The sequence below is a fragment of the Podarcis raffonei genome, chromosome 14 (genome assembly GCF_027172205.1).
Source record: "Podarcis raffonei isolate rPodRaf1 chromosome 14, rPodRaf1.pri, whole genome shotgun sequence".
In the NCBI taxonomy this organism is placed as follows: Eukaryota; Metazoa; Chordata; class Lepidosauria; order Squamata; family Lacertidae; genus Podarcis; species Podarcis raffonei.
Window position 1 is genome coordinate 46,415,450 of NC_070615.1, and position 15,256 is coordinate 46,430,705.

Sequence of the window (15,256 nt, forward strand, 5' to 3'; positions counted from 1 at the left end):
TTTCCCCAGCCACCCTGGGCAGCTTCCAACAAAGACAAAAAATGCACTAAAATGTCACACATTAAAAACTTCCCTGAACAGGGCTGCCTTCAGATGTCTTCTGAATGTCATGTAAGTTGTAAACAACTCTTAGACATCTGATGGGAGACCGTTCCACAGGGTGGGCCCCACTACCGAGAAGGCCCTCTGCCTGGTTCCCTGTAACCTCACTTCTCACAGTGAGGGAACCACCAAAAGGCCCTCAGCACTGGACCTCAGCGTCCGGGCAGAACGATGGGGGTGGAGACGCTCCTTCAGGTATACTGGGTGCAAATCAGTATGGTGCATAGATGTCAAGGACTGGCTGGGTGCTGGTGAATGTGCACCGAGGGAAGGGTTCCAGGTTATCTCCACAACAACCTTGTGTGGTAGGTTAGGCTAAGAGAGAGCAACTGGCCTAAGGTCCCACGGTGAGCTTTTTAGCTGAGTAGGGGGCTCTGCACTCAGGTATCCATGGTCCTAGTCTGACATTCCTGCTATATCAATTCATATACAGTCATACCTCAGGTTACAGATGCTTCAGGTTGTGTGTTTTTTGGGTTACGGACTGCCAAGCACCGAATGCGCAGAAGCACCGAATCGCAACCCGCGCATGCGCAGACACGCCACTGCAAATTGCAGATGCTGCTGGTTGCGAACGTGCATCCTGCACAGATCACATTCGCAACCCGAGTGTCCACTGTATTTGTTATGTACTGAAGTTCTCACCCTGGGCCAGCAGGGGGATACTGTAGATAGTTATGCAAATAAGGGATCGAAAGTGACGTTCAGTGATTGGATAGTTTTAGAAAATTGTTACAGTTACGTTGTACTGGAGCTCTATATAAGCAGGCTGACTGAACCCTTCAGTTCTGTTCTGTTCTGGCCTGTGAATAAACAAGAGCTGTTTGAAGAATCGCTGTGTCGTCTGATATGTTCACCCACAACTTAACAGTATTTATACCTCATTCTTCGTTTTCCAGTTCCTACCATTAAGGGAAGAGCCATACCTCAGTCGCAGAGCAAGCAAAAGGTCCTGCTTTAGGGGGAACTGTGTTTTTTCCCCGGCCTAACCTACCTCACGGGGTTGTTGTGAGGAGTAAAGGTGATTTGTAGCAGGTGAAAGGGATTCTGCCAGGTGAGGGTAAAGCCAAGGAAATCTCGCCCCGTGTTTGCAGAATGGTCTCCGGATTTTGCCCAAAGCAAAGTGTGCCTAAACGATGCTCTTTATTAAGCATATCCATCTTTATCATTAAAAAAAAACAACTCATTTTCTGAAACTGATATAATTGCAGTTGATTTACAGGATAGAGATTCACAAACAGCACTGATTCCAAGAGAGCGTTCTGGTCGCAATGTACATTCCAGCAGAGCAAAGCACAGTCCCAGCTGCCTGCAAAGCTCTTTAATTAGATAGCTTCTCTTTTCTCCCATCCATCAATCTGATCACGCGAGTTCATTTTACCATCATCAATCCCTTAAACTTTTCTTCAATTACCAGGGTCCTCTGGAGACGTCTGTTTATAAGGGAGCTCAATTCTTGCTCTTACAATTAAATTGCTAAATCGTTCTTGAAAACCCTTTGCCGACCTAATCTTTTATATAGCTGAATCAAAAAGAAGAAGAAGAAGAAGTGGATTTAGATGTAAATCAACTCCAGAGAAGAAACACTCAATAATTTGTTTCATTTTCCGCCCAATAACTATTTTTCCAGGTCCAACAACATATGGTTGACTCTGGCATTCACATTTGGACATTTGTGTAGGACCAGCTCTACCGTTAGGCAAAGTGAGATGTGTTTCACACCAGCATTAAAATTTGGACATTTGTGTAGGACCAGCTCTACCGTTAGGCAAAGTGAGACACCAACATTCAGACTTGGACATTTGTGTAGGGCCGGCTCTACCGTTAGGCAAAGTGAGATGTGTTTGACACCAGCATTAAAACTTGGACATTTGTGTAGGGCCGGCTCTACCGTTAGGCAGAGATGTCTTTGTCCACATCACAATGACAGCCCTTTGGCTGAAACGAGCCTCCCCCCCCAATCAAATGCAGTGGAATACCTCACGAGCTTGCACATTCTTAACTACAAGTGTTTAGGAAAATGTCAGCTAACCAGTGGATGTTTTACTATGCCTATGGGAACTGTTCAAACTCTCTGATACGGAATACAATTACGATTACGATATCTTTATTATCATTGTCCCTTGCGGAACAATGAAATTGAAAAACTACATAAAACTACCACAAAACTACATAAAACCACATAAAAACTACATAAGTGGCTACATGAATTATAGCTACATGGAACCTGCAGGTTCAGAAACAGTATATCTGTTAATATTCTATTCTATGAAAAACAAGGAAGAGGGCTGTTTCCTCTCTATCCTGCTTGTTGGCTTGCCAGAGTCATCTGCTTGTCCATTTCAGGAACCAGAACATCAAACCTATAATGTCTGAATTAGCAAGACTGTCGTTAGGTGGTTTTGTGGGAGATGCCTTCTGGGTCTGGTCTGTGGGGGACCACAGAGATGTTGGCAACAGTTCTGCACTCTCCTTTTGCTCACTGCCGTTTCCTGTTCTCCCGTAGCCGGACGAGTTGACAAATGCCCTGGAGATCAGCAACATCGTCTTCACAAGCATGTTTGCCCTGGAGATGCTCCTGAAACTACTGGCCTTTGGCATCTGGGGATACATCAAGAACCCGTACAACATTTTTGACGGCATCATTGTTGTGATCAGGTAAGTTGGTCTGTTTAACTGCATCTTCAGAGGCACGGGGGGGGGGAGAGACTGTGTACACAATCTGGGGCTGGAGACAGTCAAAATGCTCTTTCCAATTGGAAGATGTTGACAGAACTTGTATTTCCTTGCTTGGAATCAACGATGGGTTTACTTTTATCCCTCCTCCCTCCCAGTCCCTTTTTCCTTTTGCGCTGTGGCTTTTAGACCACAAGCCTGAGTGGAGGGGTCATTGGGAACCTGCTCTGGGAACCTTTTCCCAGCTGTGGAGAAGGAGAAAAAATGTACAGAAATGAATTAGATTGGGAACGAAATCTTTCTTGAACATGGGTAGGCAAACTAAGGCCCAGGGGCCGGATCTGGCCCAATTGCCTTCTAAATCCAGCCCGCAAACAGTCCGGGACTCAGCGTGTTTTTACATGAGTAGAATGTGTCCTTTGATTTAAAATGCATCTCTGGGTTATTTGTGGGGCATAGGAATTCGTTCATTTTTTTTCTTCAAAATATAGTCCGCCCCCCCCCACAAGGTCTGAGGGACAGTGGACCGGCCCCCTGCTGCAAAAGTTTGCTGACCCCTGACCTAGGCCTTCAGCTGATTGACATCCAATGTCCTTTTAAATGTGTTGCTGGAGTGGGGATTATTGGTTTGTTCTTAATCTTACTATGTATTATGTGGTTTTTATATTGTCATTTTATACTGCGGAGTGCTCTGAGATCTATGGATGAAGGGGGGCATACAAATTTAATTAATAATAATAATACCACCCACCACAGGACGCGGGTGGTGCTGTGGGTTAAATCACAGAGCCTAGGACTTGCCGATCAGAAGGTCGGTGGTTCGAATCCCCGTGACGGGGTGAGCTCCCGTTGCTTGATCCCTGCTCCTGCCCACCTAGTAGTTCGAAAGCACGTCAAAGTGCAAGTAGATAAATAGGTACCGCTCTGGCGGGAAGGTAAACGGCATTTCCGTGTGCTGCTCTGGTTCATCAGAAGTGGCTTAGTCATGCTGGCCACATGACCCGGAAGCTGTACGCCGGCTCCCTCGGCCAATAAAGCGAGATGAGCGCCGCAACCCCAGAGTCTGCCACGACTGGACCTAATGGTCAGGGGCCCCTTTACCTTTGCCTTACCACCCACCACACGAAGCAGCTTTCTACTTTCAGTTATTACGCCCCTAGCCATTCATGCAAGGTCAGACAGCCTCTTGTTTCACCCCACAGCGTCTGGGAGATCATTGGCCAATCGGACGGAGGCCTCTCGGTGCTGAGAACCTTCCGACTTCTCCGGGTCCTCAAGCTCGTGCGTTTCATGCCCGCTCTCCGACGCCAGCTGGTGGTCCTGATGAAGACCATGGACAACGTGGCCACCTTCTGCATGCTCCTCATGCTCTTCATCTTCATCTTCAGGTATGTGCCGGCATGCGTGCGCAACCCCTTCCTCTCCGGTTAATTGCTATGTTTTGTTTTTTCCCTTCATCTCCGCCGCCACCGCCGCCTAGATTAGAATGACAATGGTGCCCCTTTGCCGAGCGGTGCGTGGATGACAGCTCAACTCACAATAGACTGACAGGCTGGATGCTCGGCAGATGGATTCCCCTCTCCTCAGTCTCGCTGTTCCACCAGATCCTGCCACCCCAGAGACAAATGAAGGACGCAAAGTGACAACAAGAGCGAAACAATTGCTCCGTTGTTCTTGATCGATGGCAAACATCATCGAGGCAGCTGAACTGAAACCCAGGATGTCGTCTCTAGAAACAGAATGGGGAGGGGGGTGAGAATGGTCCTCCCCTCCCTGCCTCAAATTGGCTAGAAACTCTTGATTTGCATTTGTTATGCAAAGCGTGCTAGCTATTTATTTGACATTTCCCTCCATCAAACGTCAACTTCGTTTGCAAAATTCCTGGAGGGGTGCGCTGCAAAACTTGGAATGTTTCCAGGTAAAATCTAGCAGTCGCTTTGTGCATTTCAGGGAAGCACGGAACAATTATTTACCCAAAGGTAGAGGAATAGGGGGAAAGCAAGTAAGAGGCAACATGGGATTTGTAGTCCATCAATCCTGCAGTGTGCCTGGCTGGCAAAGGTTGGTGTGAAACAGCGTTTTCCAAACTCTGGGTTGTACGTGACCTGCAAGCGGGTCTCAAAGCCCATACAAGCGAGTCGTGGGCTGTTTCATTTTTGCCTTAGATGCGTCAAGTCTCGCTTATAAAACAGGCAAAACTATAGTTACAATGCACGAAACCAATGGCTGCTGTCGGATGCTGGTGTGGTTGCTCGAGAGCAAGCAGGCAAGACTCCAACCTGTCTTTTCCAGGCTTTATTATTAATACAAACTATTTACAGTGCAGAGCGTCGCAAGTCCACGTCTGCTCAGTTGCTAGCAGAATCTGGGCATGGCCGGTCCTTGTACCTCCCCCAGCATAACAGTCATGTGACCCCCATCCTTCTCCTCCCCTCTCTGCGCCCAGACCTCCTGCGCAGACTGGGCGCTGGCAAAGGGGTACTTCCCTCCTCTCCGGTTTGCTCAGGCTCAGTGTTGGGGCTCTCCCTAGCATCTCCTGGTCCCTGCACCTCTTCCCCACTGGAGGCAGGGCTTTCCTCCTCGCCAGAGGAGGAACTGCTTCGCAAGATCTTCAGAGACTCCCTGTAACACAACTGCCCTTCCACCTCTCCCCTCTGAGCTGATGGCAGTTCCCTGACAGCTGCCAAAGGCCTGAGGTCCAAACTTGGTGTGTCATTGAACCAGTTGGTCACCATGCTATGTAAATTTGGAGCTGTGGGTTCCCATATTGAAAAGGCTGGGAACCACTGGTGCAAAGCATCCTTGAACGTTGCATTTTATTTACAAGTTCCTTCCTCTCTCCTCTCTTCCTAGCATTCTTGGCATGCATCTTTTTGGATGCAAGTTTGGCTTGAAAACAGACACAGGAGACACAATGCCGGATAGGAAGAATTTTGATTCCTTGCTGTGGGCTATCGTCACTGTGTTCCAGGTAAGACCCCAAAGGCTACACCTTCCCACTAAAAGGTGGTGAATACGTGATACACTCAGAGGCTGTTCTTTAGGAGTCAGATGGACAATGAAAGCCACCATAGCTGTTCTTCAGCAGATTTTATTAACAGGGAGCGGAAGATCAAGAACAAAGCATAAGGAGACAGACAAGATCTCACAGTCCCATCTGTTGCCAGCACCCAGGGGTGGGGAGGAAGGAGGGCAACGGATGGAGCACACATGCATATTCAACTGCTTAACAGGGTCCATGTCACCTAGGAGATCACAGCGCCAGAGGTAAGAAAAGAGTTGTTCCATTGTCTTGAGAGGTCACTTCCTGATTCCTGATTTTCAACAGAGCCCAATGACGGAAGCACACAGCTGTATTTCAGAATGGCTTTTATATGAGTGTACGTAGTGACATACATATAAAAACCATTCTGAAATACAGCTGCATGCTTCCGTCACTGGGCTCTGTTGAAAAGTGACATGGGGACGCAGGGGGCGCTGTGGGTTAAACCACAGAGCCTTGGGCTTGCCGATCAGAAGGTCGGCGGTTTGAATCCCCGTGACAGGGTGAGCTCCCGTTGCTCGGTCCCTGCTCCTGCCAACCTAGCAGTTCGAAAACACGTCAAAGTGCAAGTAGATAAATAGGTACCGCTCCAGCGGGAAGGTAAACAGCGTTTCCATGCGCTGCTCTGGTTCGCCAGAAGCGGCTTAGTCATGCTGGCCACATGACCCGGAAGCTGTATGCTGGCTCCCTCAGCCAATAAAGCGAGATGAGCGTTGCAACCCCAGAGTTGGTCACGACTGGAGCAAGTGGTCAGGGGTCCCTTTACCTTTACCTTTACCTTTACGTAGTGACATGGAACAACAGCCTAAGAGGGCTCTGTTGCCTTCCCTGCCCTGCTCAGAGACCCCGGCTGACTATAGTCAGAAGCAGTTTGCTGCACCAAGCAGATCTTTTTGGTCTGAACTACCACAGCTGTTGTTCTTGTACACTGGTGGGCAAAACAGACCTGCCCTGCTTCATTAGGAATGACATTGTCTTTCCAAGTACAAGATCTGGGCAGACTTCATGTCACAAATGGCCTTTGGAGGACAAGTAACTTGAAAAAGCTTCTCCGGAACGAGAAAAACAACCGGCTCTGCCCGCCTCAGACCAACCTGTCTCGTTAAACAAGAGACGGCGATTAAATAATTGACTGCCGGGAGAAATTGACATTGGCGTTGTACAGTTCGCGCCATCCATTGCCTCATTTTAATGGAGGTGCCGCCGCTATTGTCACTGCAAATCTTGCGGGTAAATAAATCCGGCAAAGGAGTTGAGCTCTTGCAGCTGAGGTTAATGGGAGCCATGTTGCTAAATCAAGCCAGCATAGCTTCCCTGCTGGGCCAATACCCTGTTGACGGGTTGCTCCAGCTTTGCGGCAGTTCTGAAGACGGTTGCTTGGCTGAGGCTGGACTAATTGAGGTCAAAGAGTTCTTGTCTTCCACTGATATCCCAAATCAGCGGCTACCAGCCACCATGGCAAATTTCTGCCTCTGAATGCCAGTGACTGGGACTCACAAGCAGAGAGGGTGCTATTCTGCTCAGCACCTGCTTGTAGATGTATCTAATGGGAGCATCTGAAGGAGCGTCTCCACCCCTATCGTTCAGCCCAGACGCTGAGGTCCAGCTCCAAGGGCCTTCTGGTGATTCCCTCACTGTGAGAAGTAAGGTTACAGAGAACCAGGCAGAGGGCCTTCTCAGTAGTGGCGCCTGCCCTGTGGAACACCCTCCCATCAGATGTCAAGGAAATAAACAACTCTCTGACTTTTAGAAGACATCTGAAGGCAGCCCTGTTTAGGAAAGTTTTTCATGCTTGTTGTTTTATTGTGTTTTTAATGTTCTGTTGGGAGCCGCCGAGAGTGGCTGGGGAAACCCAGCCAGATGGGTGAGGGAATAACAACAACAACAACAACAACAACAATAATAACAACAACAACAATTTTATCATCATCATCATCATCATCATCATCTAGTTGGTCCCCATCTAGGATGCTAGACTAGATGGGCCCTTAGCCTGATCTAGCAGGCTCTCCTTGTGTATATTGCAAAGGACAGGCAGCAACGAGAATCCCAGCAATGGATCCTTTTGATCAGAAGGATCCCTAGCAGCTTTTTCAGGCACGGTGTCTACAATATCCTCCTGGAAACCTGAGTCTCAGTGAGGCCTGGGAATTGCAGTTCCTCACCCCAGAAAGTGACCACGTGCATGCCTTCAGATTAGAGCTGAAGTACTGGGGAGGTGGAATTTAGACAGCAATTCTAATCCCCTTCGAGTAAGGAGTGAATTTGTTAGGACTTGCTTTTGAGCAGACCTGGTTAGGCTTGCCCTTTTCGTAGTGAGTTTCTAGGGATGTTGCCTGCCAAAGTTTTGCAAATATTCACTTCACAGCCTTCAGTTTTTGAGCTCAGTGTTTCCCTTTCAGTTCTGAGTTCAGAAATTAAACGTTACCACCTGCACAGTTGCGAAAGGTTGCTGGAGAGTCCCTCTGGGAATCCATGTAACACATTTTACCTTCAAGACAAGTTTTGTGGATCGCTTGTGTGGAACTTTTAGGAGTTGGAAACCCAGTTCACAGTACCCTTTGTTCTACCTTTTTGTTCTTTGAGGGTAGCCACAGAAAAGGCTCTGTCGTGGTAGAAGCCCCCACCTGAGATAAAAGCCTGCTATTCTGGACTGATCTCTCATTCCCTTGGTCTCTCTCTCTCTCCATGTTGTGTGCAGATCCTCACCCAAGAAGACTGGAACGTGGTTCTGTACAACGGGATGGCCTCCACCTCTTCCTGGGCTGCTCTCTATTTCGTGGCTCTGATGACCTTCGGAAACTACGTCCTTTTCAACCTCTTGGTCGCCATCCTAGTGGAGGGTTTCCAGGCCGAGGTAAGGAAAGAGTCCCTCTGTCAAGGCTTCAGGGAATCCTATATCTCTCACAGTAGGGTACCAGGAAGCAGAAAAACTAGAAGAGTTCTTACCAGGTAGCTTATTCAATATTCACAGTGGCAGGTTGAGAGGAGTTCCCTACCAGGACAGACTTTGCTCCTGTGCTCAAGACATCAATTCTATAAAACATATTTTGCTGCACTGTGCGAAATACGAGCAAGCCAGGGCTGAACTGATATTACCCTTGCTGGTACCTTTCGCGGGAAAATCAGAGGCTCACTATGTCAGGTTCCTATTGGAAGACCGGACAAACACTAGAACATTAGCAGTGGCGAAGTTTTTATCGGTGGTTGCAAGAACCAATGATCCCTATCTTTAAGTCTGAACAAAATGCTTGTTTAACCTGGAGGTAGGCTGTCTGAATTGTGTGTTGCTTTGTAACAATTTGTTGCGTCTCTGGACCGTAATAAAGATTGATGATGAATATTCACACAGAGAGACGGAGGGATGCAGTCTCTCTTAGTTATTGGCAATGCTCCAAGTTAAGTCCCACCCCCTCAGTCCCTCCTATTCTATGTCACCCCGGCGCTGGCTGATCTGTGCTTTCTGCCTCTGAATTTTCTGTCCTATTACTCTCAAGGCATGTCTTGTTCTGGGAGAGAGAGGTTCAGGAATGCTTTCAAGAGACACTGAGTCTGTCAGCTGTCTCTCCCCAGTGCTTCTTCTTCCTACTGCTCTCCCAATATTTCCCAGCTTCTCCCCTCTGCAGCCTCTGAACTATGATCTTCTGCAAGCCACTGTTCTAAATCTATACTGTCCTCTTCTTGGGAAGGTTCCCACCATCCTTCCTCAGTCCAACCCCTTAAACCCACCAAGCAGGTGACCTGGCTTTTCGCTCGGTGAGCCAACCAAACATTCAGTTCGGATGGCGGTTTTGACCACCGGCAGTTGTTACGGCCTGGATGTTACCCAACGTGTCCAGAATTCCGGGCAACTGTGGAACTCCCTGCCACAAGGTGTGGCGGGAATCGATAGAGACGGTTCGTTCACCTACAATGGGGATGAGGAGCCTCTGGCCCTCTTGAGGTTGCTGCACTAGTGGTTTATTTAATTTATTATTAAATTTCTACCCCGCCTCATCGGCACATTTGGTGTTGTCTGCACTGACTGGCAGCAGCTCTCCATGATTTTTGTTTAATTGTTTTTACTAAAGATTTTCTTGGGTAACAGAATTGCATGCAGCACCTCTGCTTTCAGTTCATAGAGTCCTTTCTACAGATCAGTTACATTTGAAGTGAGACCCTAATATTACGGATAGTGCGAGGTTGGGGGAGAAAGAAGGGGGGTAGTAGACTTTCCATTTTTTACAGTGTTTGTATACCCCACATGGGCGTGGTATAAATAATAATAATAATAATAATAATTATTATTATTATTATTATTATTATTATTATTATGCAAGGTTTTTGTGTCAGCACGATGTGGGTAGGTTCTCTTTCTATTCATTAATTAGTTTTCATTGCCAGTAAGAAAGATTTGGGGGGCCCAGGAATGGCTGGTCACCTTCGGTTGACGGCAGCGTGTTTTGTTTGTGTGTTTTTCCAAGAAAATAAAGCACATTCATGATAGAAAGAACTCACAGGCCACCTCCTCTCAGCAGCCAGGAGCAACATAACTAGGCACTGGAGGGACCTGTCAGGAGTGAACATGGACCATTGGTACCCAACCGTTTTTCTAGCCTTACTAGAAAAACTAACCAACAAATTGAAACTAGCACAGGAACAAACAAAAGAGGGCACCTTCACCCCGGTGTGGCTCCCCCTTATTGCATACATTACATAACACCGGTCTTGAAAGACCTACATTGGCTCCTAGTACGTATCTGAGCACAATTCAAAGTGTTGGTGCTGACCTTTAAAGCCCTAAACGGCCTCGGCCCTGTATACCTGAAGGAGCATCTCCACCCCTATCGTTCTTGCCCGGACACTGAGGTCCAGCTCCGAGGGCCTTCTAGCGGTTCTCTCACTGCGAGAAGCCAAGTTACAGGGAACCAGGCAGAGGGCCTTCTCGGTAGTGGTGCCCGCCCTGTGGAACGCCCTCTCATCAGATGTCAAAGAAATTAACAATTATCTGACGTTTAGAAGACATCTGAAGGCAGTCGTGTTTAGAGAAGTTTTTAATGACTGATGTTTTATTGTGTTTTTAATCTTTTGTTGGAAGCCGCCCAGAGTGGCTGGGGAAACCCAGCCAGATGGGCAGGGTATAAATAAATTATTATTATTATTATTATTATTATTATTATTATTATTATTATTATTATTATTAACAGCCCAACAAAACAACAACAAAGCCCTCCGACAGCATATGAATCAATATGGCTAATTTGACCTAGCAACCCCTTCCCCTCTCACACAACGGCGCTCTAGGATTTGAGATTGGGTTGCCTCCATGCCCTGTCTGAAGATGGCAGGGGCTGTTGTTAATGCAAAAGCAGGTTCTCTTTACTACTGAGCTACAACCCTTCCCTAAGAAAGTTCCTAGTCCTCATTTTTCTGAATACAGAAGAGTGGTTTAAATAATACAGTGGCACCTCAGGTTACAGATGCTTCAGGTTAAATATGCTTCAGGTTACAGACTCCGCTAACCCAGAAATAGTACCTCGGGTTAAGAACTTTGCTTCAGGATGAGAACAGAAATCGTGTGGCGGCAGCAGGAGGCCCCATTAGCTGAAGTGGTGCTTCAGGTTAAGAACAGTTTCAGGTTAAGAATGGACCTCCAGAACGAATTAAGTACTTAACCCAAGGTACCACTGTATAGGACATTCCGCCTTATACCAAGTCAGGCTGTTGCTCCATCTAGTTCAGAACTCTCTACAGAGTTATCCTGGATTTCAGACAGAGGGTATCTCACAGCTCTAGCCACAAATGCTGGGGACTGAGTCTGGCACCTTCTACATGCCAAGTGGATGTTTTGCCACTGAGCTGCAACCCTTCCACCACATTGGGACCTTCTAAGGCTCTGTTCCTTTCTGTTTTTGTCCCTCTGCCTGGGCTCCGATCTGCTTTGACATCCAGCCACACCCCCGTCCACATCCCCCCAGGACAAATCCATGGCGACATTTGGGTTTTAAGTGAGAGTTACATCCCCTTTTCAGCCTGAGAATTATAACGATCTCAATATCATATTTTATCAAGGAGCTTTTATGAAGCCATTAGTGTATGGAAATGATGTTGAGCCTTACCTAAACCCAACCCGCTTGAGCTAAGAATAATGACTTAGAAGAAGGGCTTTAATCACATCGGGGGGAGAGGAGAGAGATATTACTTTTCCATGTTCCTTAAGAACAGAGCGGCCGTTTACCATTTTAGAATACTCAATCGGCATTAGCCACGCAAAGATTCAAGTGCAGAATGAGAAACAGCTTTGCTCTTCAGAACACGAGTCCTCAAGAGGTGGGAGGGGAGAGGGCGGACGGAGGATGGATGAATGTTTTCGGGCTGTTTCTTTCTCAGACAATCGGTTCCATTACCACCTGTGGATGGGAAATGGAAATACAGTGTTCCCTTGGTTCTCAAACTTAATCTGTTCCAGAAGTCCGTTCCAAAACCAAAGCGTTCCCAAACCAAGGTGTGCTTTTCCATAGAAAGTAAAGCAAAATGGATTAATCCGTTCCAGACTTTTAAAAACAACCCCTAAAACAGCAATTTAGCATGAATTTTACTATCTAACGAGACCATTGACCCATAAAATGAAAGCAATAAACAATGTACTGCAGTCACACAATCAATCAGTAGCTGAACTGGGTTCCACACAGTCACAAAAACAAAACAAAAAAGCCACAAAAACGCAAAATAAATAGCAAAAACAAACAGACCTCAGCGTAATGCTCAAAACAGAAGTGTAACACTCAAAACGGAGCATGTTCGGCTTCCTAAAAACGTTCACAAAGCAGAACACTTACTTCCGGCTTTGCAGTGTTTGGGTTCCAAGTTGTTTGAGTACCAAGGCATTTGAGAACCAAGGTACCACTGTAGAGCAGATTCCCTTAAGTGCAGAGGATATTTGAGAGGGGGCCTTATCAGGGCTGAGTCTGAGGGGTGACAGGAATTAGGAGCTCTGGACAAGTAAGTCAGAACTTTAGGGCAAAGGGCAAGTCAAAACAAAAGGATGGTAAAAAAGATAAAGGACCCCTGGATGGTTAAGTCCAGTCAAAGGCAACTATGGGGTTGCGGCGCTCATCTCGCTTCAGGCCGAGGGAGCCGGCGTTTGTCTGCAGATATGTGGTCATGTGGCCAGCATGACTAAACCACTTCTGGTGCAACAGGACACTATAACGAGTGCCCGAATGCACAGAAACGCTGTTTACCTTCCCTCTGCAGTGGTACCTATTTATTTACTTGCACTGGCATGCTTTCAGACAGCTAGGTTGGCAGGAGCTGGGACAGAGCAACGGGAGCTCACCCCGTCGCGGGGATTCGAACCGCTGACCTTCCGATCGGCAGGCCCAAGAGGCTCAGTGGTTTAGACTATAGCGCCACCCGCTCCCCACACTAAAGGATGGGCTAGGTGGCTGGGTCAAGAAGTAAACTAAAAGGCCCAACGGAAGAGCAAGTCAAAACCAGAATCTTAGCCAAAGGTTTGCCCCGAATGGGGAGCTGTCCACAGATCCAGCACAAGCCTTGACATTGTGTCCATCCCAAGACTACTCAACTTCACAAGCTGGCACTGTCACAATACCCCTGCCTTTGTGGTTTGTGTTTGTGCAATGCCAGATTTTGTGGCAGGTAACCCTGCTGACTACCTGAAGCACTGGGTTCAAGGAGATGCAAGGCTCTTGATGCACCTTTCAGGAGTTTTCCCCTCCACAGCTGAAACAAACAGTGCTAGACGCCGTTCATTTATTCATGGCATGAATTAATTCAGAGTTACCGATCCCAGTGCTCAAGTTAATCAGCTTAGACCGCAGAGGCAAAGCATGCATGCAAATCGTACACCGGAGCCTTCGGAAGCTAGCTGCCTTATACAGAGTCAGACCGCTGGGCTCCTTTAAACTGGCGGCGCCCAGGGCAGAAGCTGGAAATCTTCTGAATTGCAAACCTGGGAGCTGAGAGCTGATCCTTCAAAGCATCTGGAAGTCTACGAAAGGGAAGGGGTGTGGCTCAAGGAGTTATTTGTCACCAGCCTGAAACGTCCTCCTTTGCCAACCAGGCCATAGTGCAACTTGGTGAATTTGTTTGTTTTTTTTAAAAGATATTTATTAAAGTTTCCAATTTTTATACAAACAAAAAACAAGCAAAGAAATTTTAAAAAAGCATGTAGTTCATAAAACATACTTTTCAATAACAAATTTCTCTGACCTCCTCATACCTCCCCTTCTTGTATTCCATTTCAGATTATTTGTTCAGCAAATCCTTAACTTAAAGCATTACAGCTTATCATATCACCTTATTTTCTATCCAAACCCTTTTTTCCATCCATGTTCCTTTATATCATTACAGCTAGAAACCACTTAATTTCAATCCAACATCGTTCAGCATTCCTTAATTTTACAATATTTCTGTAAATAGTCCTTAAATTTTTTCCAGTCTTCTTCTGCCGACTCTTCTCCCTGGTCACGGATTCTGCTCGTCATTTCTGCCAATCCCATACAGTCAATCAGTTTCATCTGCCATTCTTCCAGAGTGGGTAGATCTTGCGTCTTCCAATACTTTGCGATGAGTATTCTTGCTGCTGTTGTGGCATACATGAAAAAAGTTCTGTCCTTCTTTGGCACGCAACTTGGTGAATTTGGACTCTGGAGTTAATCCTCATATGGGCGGGGGGGACAACTTTAGATAGCCAAGTGGCAATATGATCCTTCAGTTGTGATGCAACTTCTCCTTTGCCATTCCATGTTTTGCAGCTGCTTCCACATTCCTAGTATGCTCAAGGGAAAAACATAATAATAATAATAATAATAATAATAATAATAATAATAATAATAAATTTATACCCTGCCTGGTGTGCTTTTGAACTACTAGGTTGGCAGGAGCTGGGACAGAGCAATGGGAGCTCACCCCATCATGAGGATTCGAACTGCCAACCTTCTGATCGGCAAGCCCAAGAGGCTCAGTGGTTTAGACCACACCAGTCGAAGCTCTGCCTAGTGCTTTTACTTTTAGCCAAAATAACATCTGAGGCCGAAAACTCTGGCCTATCCCCAGTGCTATCAGATTCTCTGCATTGTCCTCTGTCTCCTTTTGCCATTGTCAGGCAATAATTGCCGCCGCTCTGAAGGAATTGGTGGCTGCAGCTGCTGCCGCTGTCCGCCTGCGTGAGGGAGAAAGCCTCAATTAGAGCTCCTTTGAAGAGCGGGGGTTTTGCTTGAGGGAATCCCGCGCGTTTAGCTCCGGCTGATTGAATTAAAAATGGCAGAATGGTTGCTGGCGAGGGGCTTCGTTAAGTTTAGCTCAGATCACGCTGGCTAATTGACTTAAACGACTGCGACGAGGCACTCTGCTCCTTTATGGCGGGCAGCAGTGCCTCTGTGTCATCACTTGGCGGCCCTTTTCCCCAAATTTCATTTGGGATTACGCCGC

The 15,256-nt window shown here is 46.9% G+C and overlaps 1 protein-coding gene across 3 annotated transcripts in view; it reads left to right on the forward strand.

Annotated features, from left to right (window-relative positions):
• Window positions 1–15,256, forward strand: part of CACNA1H (calcium voltage-gated channel subunit alpha1 H) — a 385,850-nt gene that overhangs the window by 294,372 nt on the left and 76,222 nt on the right. For all 3 annotated transcript variants that reach the window (XM_053365819.1, XM_053365821.1, XM_053365820.1), the window contains exons 11-14: window positions 2,609–2,760; window positions 3,981–4,166; window positions 5,632–5,749; window positions 8,523–8,678. In XM_053365819.1, the coding sequence (XP_053221794.1) occupies window positions 2,609–2,760; window positions 3,981–4,166; window positions 5,632–5,749; window positions 8,523–8,678 (612 nt within the window). The remainder of the gene's footprint in view (window positions 1–2,608; window positions 2,761–3,980; window positions 4,167–5,631; window positions 5,750–8,522; window positions 8,679–15,256) is intronic.